This window comes from Fringilla coelebs, assembly GCF_963513975.1.
Source record: "Fringilla coelebs genome assembly, chromosome: 3".
In the NCBI taxonomy this organism is placed as follows: Eukaryota; Metazoa; Chordata; class Aves; order Passeriformes; family Fringillidae; genus Fringilla; species Fringilla coelebs.
The window spans coordinates 105,288,701-105,302,606 of record NC_140030.1 but is presented as its reverse complement, the minus strand read 5'-3'; the positions used below and the strand labels follow the sequence as shown (position 1 = coordinate 105,302,606).

Sequence of the window (13,906 nt, the reverse complement as noted above, 5' to 3'; positions counted from 1 at the left end):
CCGCGACGAGGCGGGGCCGGCGCCGCTGCCGGGGCGGGCCGAGGGGGACCGGGAGGGCGACTGGGGACTGCGGTGGCCTAAGGGCTGGGATAGCACCGGAGGGCTTGGATGGCGGAGTGACTGATGGGACGAGGGGTCAGGGATGGCGTCAGGGCAGTCAGTTCTCATCCCACCCCCCGTGCGGGCTCAGGCGCTAAAAGCCTCCTCACCACCACGTTCTGGTTTCAAATTGGGGGTTTATTGTCGGCACAGCGAGGTTCAAGTGTCCCCACACAGCAGCTCACCGTGTCATGTACTGCTGCCCTGAGCCCATGAGTCAGGGCTCTCGGGGAAGCTGGGCTCTTCTGTACCCCCAAAAGACCACTTGGGTCTTCTCTATACATTCATAAAATACATCACAAATCCACAGTTAGATTACAAACAACACAGCATATCTCCTCCAGCCCCTGTGGTCACTCCCTGCCTGCATACCAGGCACTATTGGAGTGGAGAACACCAGCTATCCTGCCCTGGCTAATTGCAACTACAATACATTCATTTAGCACAGATGTGTCTGCAGGAAAAGACACCCAAAATACCATACAAATGCATTAATCCCCAGCTCTGCATCAACCTTGCCAGGGCACAAAAGTCTGCAATGTCCAGTAAGCCATGCTCAGGTCAGGGTTTATTTTTGTGGCTGCATCTTGTTCATCTATCTTCCTCCGACCAGCTCCAGAACTGTCAAATCCATCGTTACCTTTGTACCCAGCTCCCAGGCCTTGCTCATTCAGCAAATCTGATGTTGCCTTCCATCATCCACCTCCCAACAGCCAGGGAATCAACATTAGGCTTTGACCCTACAGGGCACACAGGCTCCAACTCATGCCTCCAAGACTATATCCAGTTCTAGAGTTTTCCTGAGCTTTTCTCCTTCAGCAACTGGAACACAGAGCTTGACTTCCACACTGCATTTCAAAGCTGCTGCCTGTCAGCAGCATAACGTGTAAATGCACCATTTTTGCACACACACAAGTTTACCTTCGAACTCGGGAGTAGTAAAATAAAAATCATCACTGAAAACTGCTGACAAACAGGAAAAAAACACCCTGAAATCAGGACAGTAAAGAGTTCCTTCTGGAGTGACCGTTCAGCAACTTCAGCACACTGTGAGCACATAGTACAGGCATATTCCAAAAAAGGTGTGTTTTTCTCATAGAGATCATAGATGTCCTGCAGAGTCCTAGTTTTCCTTCCAAAAGGATCAAGTTTTACATTAAGCTGATGGCACATGCTGTCAAATCAAGGCTTTTCCTTTACACTCTGCACTGTAAAAAAGAGCTAGTGATGGTGGGGGCTTGGCAGGGGGTGGGAGGAAAGTAGTGTAGTTCATGGTGATCTTCCAAAGGACTCTAGAAGCCAAAAACACACCCTTCAACAGGGTCTCCCATGCTGGGCTTCCAAAAAAAGGAAATTCCAGAAAGTCACCTTCTAGGAGCGTTAGTACTGCAGTCTATTCAGTGAGTCGATGTAATGGAAAGTGGCTCCCAATGCCCAGCTCGTTTCAACATTGTCAATTTTCCGGGCAAGCTGGAAAAAAAAAACCCAACAAAATAAAAAAAACAACACAAGCAGAAAAGTTAAACCACAATTTTTTGGGAGAATCTGAAGCATGCAAGGTGGATACAGCACTGAAGATTCTGACAAAGAGTTACCAGCATTGTGGGGAGAGTGCTGCTGCACCCACCATTGCAGACCATATGTTGTAGCAAGAAGGTAAATCAAGAACCAAGCCCCTGGCAGGATCACTCCTGCCTTGGCACCCTCCTGCCCACTCTCCCCAGAAATCCTCTTTGAGCTTCACCTTAAAGCCTTGGCTCTTTGGGAAGCCCAGTTCCTGGAGCAGGAAGGTGATGTATGTGAGGTCCATGCAGAGAAAAGGGTTGTTTCCAGGGCTGATTTCCATGGTCTTACAAACTGAGAAAAAAGAAAACAGTATCTGAATGCACACTGTGGGCTCAGGTCTAACAACAGCCCCGCTGTGAAAAATCTCCAATGAATTCACAAAACAGCTTTTGACAGCGATGGAACCTGTTACATTGGGGCTGAAATGACATACACACATTAGGACAAGTACATAAGCTTTGTAAGGAAGTCAAGACATTCTGCCTCTCCCCTAAAACAGCAGTTTCTTGTATCTCTCCAGGAAAAGAGCCTTTTTCCTATCTACTTCAAGTCTTTGAATATCTGAGCAACCTCACGTGTGTTATCTTTCTTGAGCACCAGCATTTAACAAATGTTGACAAAACTGACTTAAAAAAAGCCCAACAACAAAAAAAAAAGAAAAATAAAAGACAAACTCAAAACCCACCGCAAAAGCAAAAGTTATTACAAAAATAGGTGAGATTTTCAGAAATAAGCAGAAATGTTGGTTAGATGCTATTTAGAGGGACTCAATATTTACTTAAAAGCATCAGGCTTCTTAGTGTGTTTCACATTTGCCACCTGGAATGAATTTACACACAATTACTAGTGTGTGTTTGTATTTTACTCACCATATTTAGCTGCAATTTCAAAGTCACTGACAGTTAAGCTTCCTCCTTTTTCTTTATCTAAAAGAAAAAAACCCCACCCTTTTATGGTCTTTGTATAAAGGCAATTATAGACTGAAATAATAAAAGTTGGTTAGAAATTAAACCTTGAGCCTCTGAAATCAGTGTCAAAATTCAGACTGGTTTTAAAGGTAAAAGAACCTTCAAAAGATTCTCAATATGGATTCAAAAGCTTTGGTTTATGAAGAACATTTAGCCTTGTTTGCTACAGAAACAGCTTATAGACCATCTCACCTGACATTTATTTCCGCACTGCCCTGTCCAGTGGTGCCTGGACAGTGAACACCTCTGACCAGATCTGACAGGGCAGTGGTGCTCTGCAAGACATTAAATCTAAAATTATTTGTAAAAAGAGAGTAGCTGAGGAGGGAAGTGTGTTTGTCCAAACTAACTTGAGATCTCATGATCTGCTTTTTACCACTGAATATGACAGCCTTTTGTACACAAGCACACCACTGGAAAAGAGATGTGATGCATTCTTAATGCATGTGGAAATATCTGAAAATCTTCATTCCATCAAAAGGTCAGTGGAGCAAGCACACAGCCCAAATAGTTTTTAATGCTTTACTGCCCAAGAATTCATCATCATGAAGTTTTTTCTATTTCAGATTGTAGAACTAATTAGGCAACAACCATTCCTGAAATGCAAGCTCTTTAAAAACTATTATCAAAGGCTGTAGGTCCTATTCACAGGCCCAGTATCTTCTCTATAGACAATAGAGAAGATACTGTCTATATTACAGACAATAATATTGTCTGTATTATAGACAATGATATCAAGTTAATGCTGCACAGCAGTGTAACAGACTAATTTCCATGACAGCTTAGCAAAACATTCTGATGTGTGCAAGTGTTCCCACTCTCTCCATAACTTGCCATTTAAATTGAAACCAATGCGGAAGCAGACATACCTATGAGACCAGCCTCTGCTGCACAGTCATAGTAGTAGGAGAAAATGTAAAAGTCCAGATCCTTCACTTCCCCAGCTCTATGTACTTTCTTGTAGAGCATCTTTGCCACTTTATTAGAACAAGACTCATACAGAGGCTCACCTAAAAAGACAAAAAGCCCCCATTATATTACAAGCTGACAGTTAAATATATATAGAACTTATTTAGGATCTGCCAGGAAACAGGCACCTCTTTGCAAAATAGCAAAACTCTTCACTGGGAACTGAAATCTGAATCTTCTTCTATAGGCAGACACCTACCATCCTCAGGCTGGGACTATGTGATAGATCAGAGATGGACAACATCATTTGAGGCAGAAGGGTTTTGAAAGACCTGTTCAAGGACTGCTCAACTCCATCTGCACCATTTCTAGCAGCTTTACTGACTGGACAGACACATCATGGCACAAGACCAAGGAACTGCAGGACCTCTTTGACAGCACATCAAGAGGAGCCAGACAGAACAGTAAACAGTCTGGTGTCTTTGAAAGAGGATGAGAGTATCATTTACTGTGTTAATAGCAGCTAACCTAGATAGCAAGAGTGATAAATCACTATACCTGCCTTCTGTCCTTTAATTCTGTACACTATCTCAGCGTGTTGCCATTCAGATTTGAAGCCAGGTGGTAAACAAGGGCTGATCAATTCCTCCCCATCTCCTACTGCAAAAGTAAAACAAAGCCACATTAGGAAAAAACATCAGAAGTAAATTCAGTTTCTTCACCCCCAGCCCTGCTCCATACTGTCCTGCAGCTTCAGCGAGGCTCCTCCACAGCCCAGTCATGGTTTGGATGTCCCATGCCCACCCCCAACCTAAGGCTGGCAAGAATCCAGGTCTCCTGGGAGCTGTCAGTGTCACCTCCTGCATTTGTCTCAAATGCACCCAGCCATGGTGACAGGAGCCCACATGCCACTCAGGAACTTTGAGCCCAGTGGGAAAGGGATACACAGCTCCTCCCCTCACCACAGGACTACACACCCTGAGCTCAGAACCAGGATCTGAAGACTGCCCATAACTTACAGGGTTTTCCCTCAACTCCTCCCAAAATGGCAAGCCTTGCTGACATCAGCCCAAGTCCCAGGTAACTGCAAAGGGAGAAAAGCCTCTGTGAGCAACAGACATCCTTCTGATACTCCACTGACAACCTAGCTGGGACATGCCAGTATCCTCTTGACAGCCATGGTAAAGTGGCTCAAGTCAGCAGCTCATGCACATGAGTGGAACAGTGTGACAGCCTGCTCTCATATTACCTTATCCAGAAGGATAATTTAGCTTTGAAAAAGCTCAGGCAATAGCTGTCAATTGTAATCTGGCTCTTGGAGAACTGGCAGTGGCATTTCTCTAACTCTGCTCCTAGCACCTCACTGGGTACTCCTACCCTCCTCAAAGGCAGCACAGACACTTGCATACAGAACCAACTTTTTGAGCCCAACCACACCCCACAGCAAACATGGGTGGGAAGAAGCTGCTGGCCCAAAACACTAGGAGCAGAGAAGACAGTGAGGAAGAAAATATAACAGAGACAAAGCATTATGAACTGACTGCAACCCCCATTCTCCATCTTCCTGTGCTGCTCAGTGGTGAGAAGGTATAAAAGTTGGAAGTGAAGCTGAGCCTAGGAAGGAGGGAGAGGTGGAGGAAAACATTTTTGATTTTGTTCTTATTTCTCATTATCTTACTGTTTAATTGGCAATAAATTAAATTAAATACTGAATAAACTAATTTAAAGTTAACTCTGTTTCGCCCATGACAATAACTGGTGACCTCCCTGGCCTTATCTTGACCCATGAGCATTTTGTCATATTTTCTTCCCCCTGTTCTGTTAATAGAATGGGAGTGGATAGAGGGACTTGGTGGGCAGCCAAGGTTAATCCACCAAAATCATGTGGCACAAGCTTCTCTGCTTCTCCATGGTATTCGTTTTCAAGGACCCCACTCCAGAAAAACACCTCAGTCTCCCTGTCTTCACAGAAAGCCTCCATCTGAGCACTGTGCTCTCTTTTTTACAACTAACCTGTATGAATACAGCTTGTAGGTGTGATTAAACATCTGAAATGAAGTTGTGTGGCCAGATGGTGATGTCTGGAGAGTTGCCTGGAAGGAGAAAAAGATGTCACTGGCAGGTTTCTCCCAGCCAGCAGCAAACATTAACAAGGTAATCTTTCAACACATCAGGAAAAATGTGAAACAATCCTAGCATGATTCAGAGAGAAATGATGAATTTGCAAGGATTTCAAATTGACTGCTGATGCACAAGACAACCACAAAACCTGGAGCTAAGAGTGTCTTCACATGACAGGGTTTGAACTGATTATATTTGTGTCCACAAAAGAATTACTTGTATTAAAAAACTCCAGCTCTTAACTGCTTTTGTCCAGAGGCTCCAGCAACTGCCTCTTCACATGATCCATGCTACAGGAACTGTGTGCAAACTAATAGGAAGGCTGGGCACGCATTAACTTCCTACTCGAGTTAATTCATCTGTGAACTCGCACAAGCCAGAGGAAAAGCACATCCCTGTGCTTGCCAAGGATCAGACTGTGGTCTGAAGGAATGAAAGGGTAGCCTGTTCCCCAAGTGCATCAGCTCAGCTAGGGTGTTTGTGGGGAGCAAAGCTCTGGCCACAGTGCTGCTCATATCTTAACTCCTTCTCTATCTCCAGAATTTCCACATCCTGGACCTTTCACATCCCTTGCCATTGTGCTGAAACAGTGCAATGTCTTGATTATCCCAGGCTGGGACACTACCTCTACTTTTGTGCAGCTTTACTGTGAGCACTATTTCTGCTCAGGCCAGAGCCTTACAACACCAGAACCAGGACATCACAGAACAGCTGTAAAAATGCCAGGAAGCTAAAATGGCATTCATTTGCAACTGAGTGAGCTTAGGACAATCAGAAACAAGGATTGAGAAGGCACCTCACTGTGTTCTTAAACCCCAGTGTAGGCCATATGCTGGATTTGAATTAATTAATAGCCTTGGTTTTTGTGCTCTTTGTTATAAGCTGTACAAACTGAAAGTCAAAGATTAAGACATTCAGAACATGGTGTCCTCCACGAGATAAAGCAGCCCTGGCAGACTCACCACAAGCACCACTGACCCATGGAGCTGGATGAAGAGGATGGACAAAGAGCTGTGAATGCCTCTGGGACTGACTATAAAAAGGCACATATGACCAAGTCACAAGTGTGGCTTCACATCACACTGACAAACTCTTGCTCTGTTTCCAAGGGAAAGAAATCTGAGCAGTTACAGATTCCTGCAGCAGCATTTCCCAACAGTGTGCATGCTCACGTTACCTTGGTACGTGGAAGGAAGGTGATCTGTGTTGATCCACCACCCAAATCCAGCATCCCTACACTTCTCCTTTGTGGGTCATCTAGCCTGCCTGAAATGTGTGACAGAACAGAGAAAGCCATGGTGGGCACTGTGAAAAACTGGCTAGGAAGAAAACCAGAAGTACAGTGGTAAGGAAAGAGAACAATCTAACTCTACTCTCAGCTTTTGCACAACACTAAATTACACTGTTATCTACTGAGCACTGATTTTGGCTTTATCAGACCTGAAAATCTTAAAGTGACAAGAGTCTCTTATTTCTTCAGTGGCTGTTCCTGCCCTAATCACAGCAGCTTTGGTTATTGCTTTCCTAAACATTTTGGATGCAAAGACCTTTTGCAAACTCTGCTCTGGTAACCACTTTGTAACACAGAGGAATGTGGTTGTCTTGGCCACCTCTCCCTGATCCCTTAGCAATATTTTGCAGATTCCTATGGCCAAAGGGATGACAGACTGAAAAGAGCTGGCCTGAGAGACTCAGCTCTCTTGGAATTCTTCCTGCTGCCAGCCAAAACCTCTGCTCTCATTTAGATCTAGTTCTTTTCAGTTAGACCCTTCAAATGCACCCTTCTGACAAGGACAATTTGTGCCAAGTACCTCAGTATACCTCACGATACCTGATGTTTGAAGATCCCTGACCTTCCTGATATTTCCTGGGAACACAAAAAGCTCCAGAGCACATTGCCCCACACACTGTGTACTGAACAGAGCACTTGCATGGCAAAGTGCTTTATGTATTGTCAGAGAGGTCTTCAGCTTAGTTTTCTCTCTTCTCTTCAGCTACCCTTTTCTCACTCAGCAGTGTAAACGCCCATGGCATTTCTGTGTTATAAATCTGTAAGGAAGTACCACAGCACTTTCTTTTACTCTCTGCAGCTGCCAAGCACATCTAGAATACTCACACAAAAAAATTAGCCTGAGTCACAGCAGGGTCTAAAAAGGAATAAAATGCTCTGGTACCCTACAGGGAACTGAAAGAAAAGCTACATTAAACATCTAGGAAAAAGGATTAAACTCCTCACTCCATCAAGTAAATGGACAAAATCCTAATGACTTAAATAGGCCAAGCCAAAAACAAACTGCTGACTTATTCTCAGAGCCTTCTTTCTCCCATTCCACCCCAATGAATGAGCAAATTCCACACAGGGGCTGAAAAGAGCAGGAATTTCACAGCATTGGTCATATCTTTATACACATACTCATGTACACATACCTGTTAAAAAATTTATCGTGATCCAGGCTGAAATACCTAATAAGGAAAAGATTCAGAAGACACATACTTAGCTCATAACATTTAATTTTATCTAACAGCAGCAACAAGTAAGTCAAGCCATATTACAAGGCTTCCAGAACTGTCAATGGCTGACAAACTCAAGATTAGGCTATTTGAACAAAGAGAATGACCTTCCCTATCAGAGCTTATGTGATACTTGGGAGAGAAGCCCCATGTATTAAATTCCTGGAGAATTCTGTATTTCACAGGTCAAAAACTTGCAGTCACAAAGGCTTCAGTCCTTAGCTAAAAGACAAAGAGATGACTGAAACTCATGTTGTTCATTTTCTAGGAAAACATCCACTGTTGGCTTTTGTTTGATGTCAGGCACTCCACTTTTCTTTATGAATACTAAGAATTTTCATCTTTCAGTGTTCTAATTTTGCCTGTTTTCCTCTAAGCAATTTTGTGAGCTATGCTGTTTTTGTCCTCTTCTTGTTTTATAAACTGTTCTCCATAAATTAGGTGAATCAGTGGCCTTATGTTAACAAATTCAAATATTTATTCATGTGGTTAAAACTCAAGGCATGCCAGAGAGCATGGCCTACTTCAATCCCTGGCTGAACCCAGGCTATCGCTGCTATACTGATTTTAAAACAAAAGAAAAAGAATATATTTCCTCCATTAAACAGCAAGAACAGAAACACATAAACAGCTTCAGCTATTTTAAAGCTTGGTTTCAGAGGAGATTTAAAACACATTTCAACACTCAGTTACTTAGAATTTTGACATTCTGTCCTTAACATTTTTGGATGAACATGAACTTACTTCAGCATCTATTTTCTTCCCTATATAACATTTTTTTTTCAGATTGAATTCACATTCCCACTCGTTAGATGAGTTATAACTAATATTATGATCAAGTACTTCCAGACATCTCTGATAAGCATTGTCAAGAGCAGAGTGGGCTAACCCAATTGTTGAAGACCATTTCAACAAGCAGATATTCAGAAATTGCTCCAAAAGTGCTGACTGCACACTGGCTTTCTGATGATCCTACAGGAACTGCTCAACACTAAGAGCTTTCAAGATCAGGACAGAGCTCAGGACTTATTGGAAAACACTGCACAAGATTTCTTTGGCAGGCACTGCCTATGGCTGCATAAAAACTCTGCTTCTGTCAAACTTGCTGCTTTTGGGATCCCACTACAGCAGGCAGGGACTTGTCACAGTGCAGAGGAATTTCCAGGACTGCAGAAAGAGTCTCCATAAAGTTGCTTACCTTCATCAGTTCCATTCATTATCGACACACAATTGTCCCTCACAAAGAAAGGGGAGGCCTGAAAAATCTCCTTCACCTGTAGTTCAAATAAAACCTACATTCAGAGAAATACTTTTTCAGCTGAAAAACAAACATTTAAAACCCAGTTTTACACTACTACTCCTCTGCTTAGGCCAGATCCTGACTGCTGCTCACCACTTTGTTTGAAGTTCAACGAGCAGCAGTCTTTATGTGCTGGCCCTGCAGTTTGGTGCAGAAACAGGGATGGATGTGATGGGGTTTCAAGCATGAAGACTGCTCAGAAATGCCATTAACAAGGGATGGACATGGGTAGGGAAGGGAACCCCATTTGCTTTGTTGGAATTAGTGACCTTCAGAGGTGTTACAGATACATGGCAGGAGATGGACACCCTAGCTTGCAGGAATGTCCCAGGGTGCTGCATTTTTAACAGGAGCATGTTTTCTGGAAAGCAAATGTAAAGACAAGAGATAATACCTTTTCCAGCAACTTCTGAGCTTTCTCTCCTGGCAGCAAGCGTAGGCCAGCTGTGGCTTTCAGGACCAGAGGAGTAAACTTCCACAGCTCCATAGGAACTTCCTTCTTTGCCACTTCCAGGAGCTCTTTTATTCCCTGACCACTCTGTGAGCAAAGAACAAGAAAAGACATCTTAATAACTCTTTTGAAAGATCAAAAGGGTGATCAGAGCTGCGATTCACTGTAAATGTGAAACAGAGACAAATTAATATAAAATGGGGTCAAGAGAAGGTGCAGGACTCACTATCTCTCCACAGCATAAGGCTAGTGGGTGTAATGGGAATTATTGAGCAACTGGTCCAAAACAGAATAACTTTTTCAAACAGTGAAACAGAACTCTGCCACCAAATTTTTTGGCTACAAAAAGCTCAAAAGGCAGTATGACAAATTCTCAGAAAGCAAAGGCTTTTGTAAAACACTATGAGCTGGGTCTAAGTCTGGCTCTTAGGAGTCCCTAAATCCCTGCAAACCAGAAGATAAGGGAGACAGGAAGGAAGTAACTTAAATTACCTTTTCGACATCATCAGCATATGCAGACAGACCTGGTTTCAGTGCTTTAAATGTCTCATGGGTTAATCTGGGAGTCTCTGTTCAAAAGCAGTATTCCAAAATAAATAATGGTACAAATAATTTTGCATGCACAAAAAGAAAACCATTTAAAAATGTCAATTATTATGTGCTAATAGAAGTCAATTGAAGCCTCTGTCTAAGGAACTATTATCAGCCACCTGACCTTTAAATACAGCCCTGGCTGTGGAATTAGAACCTGAGAAAATGACTTTTAAAGCCGTGACTGGTTGTCAGGTGCTGCTGTCCACTATGCACATCAGTCACCAAATGGGTGTAAGCTCTCTTTGAGGCCTTACACCTGCCATGTGCAGCTTTTCAAACTGCACCTGCAAAAAAAGACTTCTTGTCTCATCCTACCCTGCTCTGGCTAAACCTGATTCCAGCAAAACCTAATGGAAGCTTTTCCACTATTTTCAACGGCAGCAGAGGGATGCAGACTTCAGTACTTTGGAAAGCTGCAGCACCTTGTATAAACCAGCAGTCCTGGCAACACTTACACTGCATAAAGTTTGCTGTGATACATTCTGAAATTGTGTTTCAAATGAAGCAGGCAAGGAAGAAGCAAAAACTTGGAGATACAAGAAAAGAAGGAAATCCATGGACTGTTGTTTAACCTCAGGAGCTCCCCAGAGGCCAATCACACCATACACCACACTGCCAATCTTTAAGAGAGCCTTTAGATCACCTCCTAACAGCACCCACCCAGGCTCTCTGATGTTTAAGAGTTTCACAAAGGGGAGCTGACAACATACAAACACATGAAGCTTACTACTGCAGAGGAAAGCTGGAGCTTTTTTTGTACACTTTGTCTCAATTCTCAAAAGCAGTTTCTGTCCAGATGCAATACACAGCGATTTAAATCAAACTATTTGCAATTTTTGTTTTGTTTTGCAGTTTAAACCCAACACTGAAGCCAAGGATGCACTAAACCAGACACTGTAGAGAGAAGCAGCTCACTGCCAGGAACTGGAGACACCAAACAACCTAAAAATTTTGGGGAAATAAGGCAGTTTGAATTTATAATTGTCTCTTCTACCAGTGTGATGAAAAACTGCCTTTCTTCAAGACACTACTTTAAAAGTACAGCTGCTATTTACTTCATATTCTGACATTACAGCATTTTCTCCTTGTTGAACATTTTCATAATTTCATCCAAATACACATGCCTGAACCATTTCATACCTCCTGATGGCTCTCTGGAAAGACCTGAATCAAGTATGTTCAAGTAGACCCTAGAAAACTGTCATTAATAATCTTCTCCACAATTTATGGAAGACTTAATCTGTCATGCAATGAGCAGGACATACCTCTTGGCTGCTGAGCAAATTTAAATATATGGATGCGAGTTCCCGTGCTTCCTGCGTCAAACATAATTCCATAAAAGACAGAGAGATCTGTAGTCACTGCCTGATGGGTCAGTTTATCTCCCCTGCTTTCAGCAACTCCTTCTGTGGCTCCCACAAAGAGTTTGGAGCCCAAGTGCCATTTTACATATGCAACATAAACAGCTATGCATGTCAAAATCCCAAAAGCGAAGAACCGCTTTGATATCTTCATGGCTTCCATTTAATGGGATGTTTTGTTTCTTCCTTTTATCAAGTGGTCTGGTCCTTGTCCTTCATGCAGAACAGGTGGCTCCCACATCACTCCTACATCCAACAGAAGAGAAAGGATCTGCTTTATTTTCCCAGCCTGACAGAGGGATCTAAAAGTATGATGCCCACGACACTGGACACTACTTTCCTAATGAAGAGAAGGAAAGCAACCTCCTTTAGCACCTTTTCCAGCCCCACAGCTCACTTTAAGGCATGGAGCAGCACAAATCTTCTTTTCCACCCATTTCTACAGAAGCCAAATAAGGCACAAAATAAGGAGGGTTCAGAGAAGCTATGTACAGTAAGGTGGGAGGGGACCTCATCCAACATCCTGCTCACAGCAGGGGCAGCTGTTGGGACCCTCCATGTGGCCAAGAGCATTTTGAAAAACTCTGAGGATGAATATCTCACAGCTTCTCTGGGCAGTTATCTTTGTTAGTTCCTGGATGGTGAGGGAGGTCCCAGAAGACTGGACAAGGACAACTTAAAATTAACTTTGAATGGCAAGATGCAATATCCAGGGAATTGAGTGCCCTCCTCCCCTATCTCCAACACCAGGAAAGAAACCACAGCAAAGCACGACGCACAAAATCAACAAGCCCTCACATATAGTATCATTCAGATGATTAAAAAGCAGTCAGTGGTAATTTATGGGGAGAAAAATTACACACAATTTTTCCCTTTTTGATAGAGTAATGAAGAGAAAGGAAACCAATTTATGAAGTTGAGTTAAACAAGGTTTTTTACACATATGTAACCACTTGATGAGAATTCAGGAAGCATACAGAAGGTGTGAAGGGGAGGAACTTAAAATCAAAGTGATTACAGAGTATTCCCAAAAACAGGTAAGACAACATTTCCTAAAAAATGGAGAAAACAAAATCACAAGCACAGATACACAGAGAATGGATCAGCTTAAAGGAAAGGGAACTGTAGATTGTCATAACACAGAAATCAGGAAGATGGCATTGCAAGTAAATTAAAAATCTTCCTGGCTTCTACCAGCAGGCAGAGACATGCAGGTGCCAATCGCTGCAGGTCTGTGGGGCGATCACTGCGATCCTCCAGGTGCCGGGAAGGCCTCAGCTGCAGCTACACCAGAGCTCAGTGTCACAAGGAGGAGGAAAGCCGCAGAGAGCGGGGGATCCTTCCAGGAGACACGAGAGAGGCTGGAAAAACGAGGAGGCTCCGCAGCCTGGAAGCGCTAACCCCCTACCGCCGCTTGCCTGGAGAGAATCGCGACCGTCCCTTCCCCGCCTTTGTCAGGGGACGCCACGATTTGTTGCAAGGGAGAAGCCTCCCGCTGCCGCCCTAGGGCCGGGAACGCAGGCGGCAGCCGGGAGCCCAGCCCTTCCCACCCCGCGGGGTGCCCCTCGCTCACACACAAACCACTATCCCGCCGCCCGCACTTCCTTCTTCCTCCCTTTTCCCTCCTTCCCTCCCAAACTCACGCCGCCCCCGCCAGCCCCGCCATGGCGCCGCCGCCGCCCGGCTCGCGGGCGGCCCCTCGCGCACGGCGCAGGCGCGAGGCGGGCGCGCGGCTCCGTGAGGGGGCGGTGCCGCGAGCGGCCGAGCCCCTCAGGGCGGGGGTCCACGGAAATGTCCGTAAAAAAAAAAATTAAAAAAAAAAAAAAAAAAAAAAAAAGGTGAAATGCCGCGAGGTCAGAAAGGTGCGGAGAAACAGTGCCGGAAAATGTGAAATGTGTCAGGATTGTCTCGAATCAGGTGGTAGTTAAGGTCACTTAGTCAAGGACACCGTGGAGCTAACGAGCTCTAAGGATGGGGTACATCATCAAGGTGTTGATGTATCCATTGCCAACTTGGCGAAACACTC

General features: G+C 44.0%; 1 protein-coding gene across 2 annotated transcripts; it reads right to left on the bottom strand.

Moving 5' to 3' along the window:
• Positions 1 to 98: 98 nt before the first annotated feature.
• ENTPD6 (ectonucleoside triphosphate diphosphohydrolase 6) lies at positions 99 to 13,683 on the bottom strand. Of its 2 annotated transcripts, none has more exons than XM_084203382.1 (14): positions 13,524 to 13,683; positions 11,785 to 12,126; positions 10,418 to 10,494; positions 9,869 to 10,012; positions 9,373 to 9,448; positions 8,091 to 8,126; positions 6,841 to 6,929; positions 5,556 to 5,635; positions 4,562 to 4,626; positions 4,101 to 4,202; positions 3,503 to 3,643; positions 2,535 to 2,591; positions 1,844 to 1,956; positions 99 to 1,569 (listed from the first exon to the last, which is right to left on the bottom strand). In XM_084203382.1, exons 2-14 carry the CDS (start codon positions 12,041 to 12,043, stop codon positions 1,480 to 1,482), a joined length of 1,329 nt encoding a protein of 442 aa, XP_084059508.1. In that variant the 5' UTR covers positions 12,044 to 12,126; positions 13,524 to 13,683; the 3' UTR covers positions 99 to 1,479. The 2 variants fall into 2 exon arrangements, with proteins under 2 accessions (XP_084059508.1, XP_084059509.1); XM_084203383.1 differs by lacking the exon at positions 13,524 to 13,683 and adding an exon at positions 13,456 to 13,474.
• Positions 13,684 to 13,906: the final 223 nt, after the last annotated feature.